Genomic DNA, 3,349 nt, shown 5'->3' on the forward strand with positions numbered 1-3,349 from the left:
CCCCCCCCCCCCCCCCCCCCCCCGCCCACCGCTGCTCGGACAATGGATCCCCCCCTTAGCCCCTCCTTGATTTTTTAGGAAGAATGAAGAAGAAGGTAAGGGATGGAAGGAAGGAGAAGAAGAAGCCCCTCCTAACCTCATGAGCTGGATCCGCCACTGGGTAGTGGGTAGTGGTGTTTATGAGTTGAATTTTTTTCTGTGACTAGAATTAGCATAACCTTCTATACTGGTTATCAGTTACCACCACAACCAATCTATTTGTCATTTGTGGACTTTCAGCTCCCTTATAAATTATGCCAGCTCGTACATGGCTGCGATGCCCTTATGAATTAGCGTAAAACACATGTTATGCTGCACCATCATGCTATTGTTGTTTTCCATATGAGAGTCTCATCATGGGTAAAGACTAGGATTGCTAGATTTAGTTTTCCTTAATCTGTCAGTTATTCTAGCATATCAAAACTAAATCTCTTCATTTTAATAGGTTATCTATTGCTTGGATGGAGCAAGAATTGGCATACAGTATGAGACATTCTTTGCTGGTGAGTACCCTTAATTTTTTTAGTTCCATTTTTTCACGCTAGTAGATGGCTTCTCTTATTTGAAACTTTTTAAGATGCATAATGTTTCTGTTGGACATAGCAAGCAGTTGTGGAGACTCCAGTGTGTAGCAAACTATGGCAAATTTCACTTTAAACTATAGCATAATTTTTTGCACTATGCACATGCAGACCTGTGATATTCTGACTGATAGGAGCAACTAGTTTAGCTCAAAAAGGTTGAAAGAGACATGATACATCTCTATCTCCAAACACATGATTTCACATAGTAGATCAACATGTGCAATTGTGCATTTTGCAGGTGAGCCTTGCGAAATATTTCATTGTGTTTTGGTAAGCAAGTCATTCCTGGAAAAGATGACTGTGATTGAGCACACCTTACCATTCTTTCTGCCCATACGTGAATTGGAAAGTGATCTTCTGTCATCTAATGCCATTGTATGTTTTCTGACAGCGGTTTATTTTACTATAGGAATTGTGTGTAAAGTTCTATGTGCTAACATGCTTTCCCTTACAGAAATTTATTGATCATCTTGAAGAAATTTTACAGGCTTATATTGACAGGAGAGAGCAGGTCAGTATCAGGCTCAGTTATTAGGAGTCACTCCCACATGTAACTTATCTGTAATTTTTATATTCAAAATTCCTTATCTTATATTGTGTAATGCTAGAAATTACATAAGAAAATTATTGTTCACCTCTGCTACAGTAATTTGACTTGCGCTCTATCTTGTTCAAACGATCTAGTTTAGGTGAGGCATATGGATATGGTCTGTTCAACTGAGTTGTCTCTGTCCATGTCCACCTGAGTAGAAAGATTTAAGATGTTTATTGTCTAGGCTAGTGTCTAGTGCAAACTCTTGGCCAGGCAGCAGCTTATGACACTTGTTGCAGTTATTAGTTTCAGGAAATGAATAACTATACCAAATCTCTGTTCTCCATAGTTGGGAGCATTTTATGTATATTTGGACTTCGGTTTTTTAGTGTTCTTGTTCTATATATATATGTGCATTTAGCCACTGTGTATGGCATATGAATCTTCAATTTTTGCTCATGTCTAACTGTGTATAAATTGACCAATCCGTTGTACTGGTTGATTTTTGGTTCTGTTCCAATATCTAAAATCGTAAACCTGTATTAGAAAAGAATAGAGATGAGTGATGAGTCATGGCATCCCTTTTTCCTTTTGCCCAGGATGCATTCTATAATTTGGCCTACCAACTGTTTTAGAATTTTTGGCTGTAAAGATTGTTAGTAGGCTCATGTGAAAGCTGAAGACGGATAGGCCATACAGCTACTGCAATGTGTTTTGTTTGACAGCAGATTGTTAATTATAATTTTCTATTTGATGTTCAAGGTCCGTCTTATCAAGGAGCTCTATGGAAACCAAATTGGCGAACTGTTTCACAGTCTTCCTTACAATTTGATAGAGTTCGTATTGGAGGATTTTGAGTGGTAAGGATAATAACTGCTAAAGCTAGGATTTGCATCAGTCAAGTTCTGTTATGTTTCGAGTACAGCCTTGTAGAATATCTACAACTAGCAGTCTTTCATTTTTCTTTTGCTAGCACCATCTTGAATGCTGCCTACTTATTTTAAACGTGCTGACTGTTACCCTCAATTTTCATTGGCCCTGGCTTTAGCATATGTAAGCTGCATGTTTTACCTCTTCTAGAGACTGAAACGTGCACCTGTTTGACACTTGAGCAGCAAGGTTACAGTCAGTATCCGATATTCGGATCTAATTCTGACCCTGCCAAGTCAGGCAAGGGTCTTGGCTTGGCCACTTCGCTCGTCAAAGAGAATATCCACACGAAGCAGCAGCGCGTCAGCTGTGCAGCTGGTACCATTTCGCCTTTCATACGCCGAGGAAGCACTCAAGACCTTGTGCCTACCAGAAGGTCCCAATCCTGCCCCTTGTCTTCCACCTTGCCATATAGTGTACATAGCTTTGTGCGGAACTTGTTCTTATCTGTTTCCTCCCTTCCTGTTCTGTGTTTCAGCCTACGCGGACATTGTGCTGGACCTACCCAATGCTCTGAAGAGGAGCTTTTCCTCTCAGCACAGCGACTGAATCTTGTGGAGGATGCTGATGAGACCTTAAGGTTTCTAGACTACAACATGGAACATGTGTTTAAAGATGTTCGTAAGTGTTAGTATAGGCTCTGCCGCTCTAGTTTTTGACTGACTTCAATCCTGTGGAAGCACCAAGACTGCTGCAGATTGAAGATGCAAACCCAGAGGAGGACGCATGGCGTGACGCCTGAATATGGGTTGTCAGGATGTAAAATCTTTTGCCTGGAGAGAATGAGAGGGGGTCTGCAGTATCTTGCATGTTAAAACTTTGTAGGTGCCTTCCGTGCATGACTTGTAACTGGGGGCGTTGGTTTTCCTTCTGTGCGAGGTCGTTTGCCTAGGTACCCAGATTCTGAAATTTCCGTTCAAAACTTCATGGAAATGGGGGGTGGCCTCGATTCAAAAGGAAGTTCCTGTGTAAGCAAGGCAGGCGCGTTTACCCCTTATAAACCGCTCAAAATATTCCAGCTACTATAAAAGCCTAGCAAGAAGATACTGTAGTCAAGGTACAATTGTGTCAATTGCTGTCGCTGCTGCATGCTTCTAAGCTCGAAACAAGATGCGTAACTGAGACTGCAATTTTCAAAAGAAAGTATGCCACTTTTGAATTTCCGCAAGGAGTTGGCCACAGCAACGGCCTCAACCAATGCACAAACAGGTAAACTTTCATTTCGCTCGCCGTCGACACCACCTTATCGCTCCGCGGAGCGGAG

General features: G+C 41.5%; 1 protein-coding gene across 1 annotated transcript in view; it reads left to right on the forward strand.

Moving 5' to 3' along the window:
- LOC101769802 overlaps positions 1-3,141 on the forward strand; it is a 7,548-nt gene extending 4,407 nt beyond the window's left edge. The window contains exons 9-14 of the mRNA XM_004973789.2: positions 485-542; positions 862-998; positions 1,078-1,134; positions 1,918-2,015; positions 2,271-2,461; positions 2,564-3,141. Coding sequence (XP_004973846.1) covers positions 485-542; positions 862-998; positions 1,078-1,134; positions 1,918-2,015; positions 2,271-2,461; positions 2,564-2,634 — 612 coding nt within the window. The 3' untranslated portion in view covers positions 2,635-3,141. The remainder of the gene's footprint in view (positions 1-484; positions 543-861; positions 999-1,077; positions 1,135-1,917; positions 2,016-2,270; positions 2,462-2,563) is intronic.
- Positions 3,142-3,349: the final 208 nt, after the last annotated feature.

Source organism: Setaria italica, chromosome VI (genome assembly GCF_000263155.2).
Source record: "Setaria italica strain Yugu1 chromosome VI, Setaria_italica_v2.0, whole genome shotgun sequence".
Lineage (NCBI taxonomy): Eukaryota > Viridiplantae > Streptophyta > Magnoliopsida > Poales > Poaceae > Setaria > Setaria italica.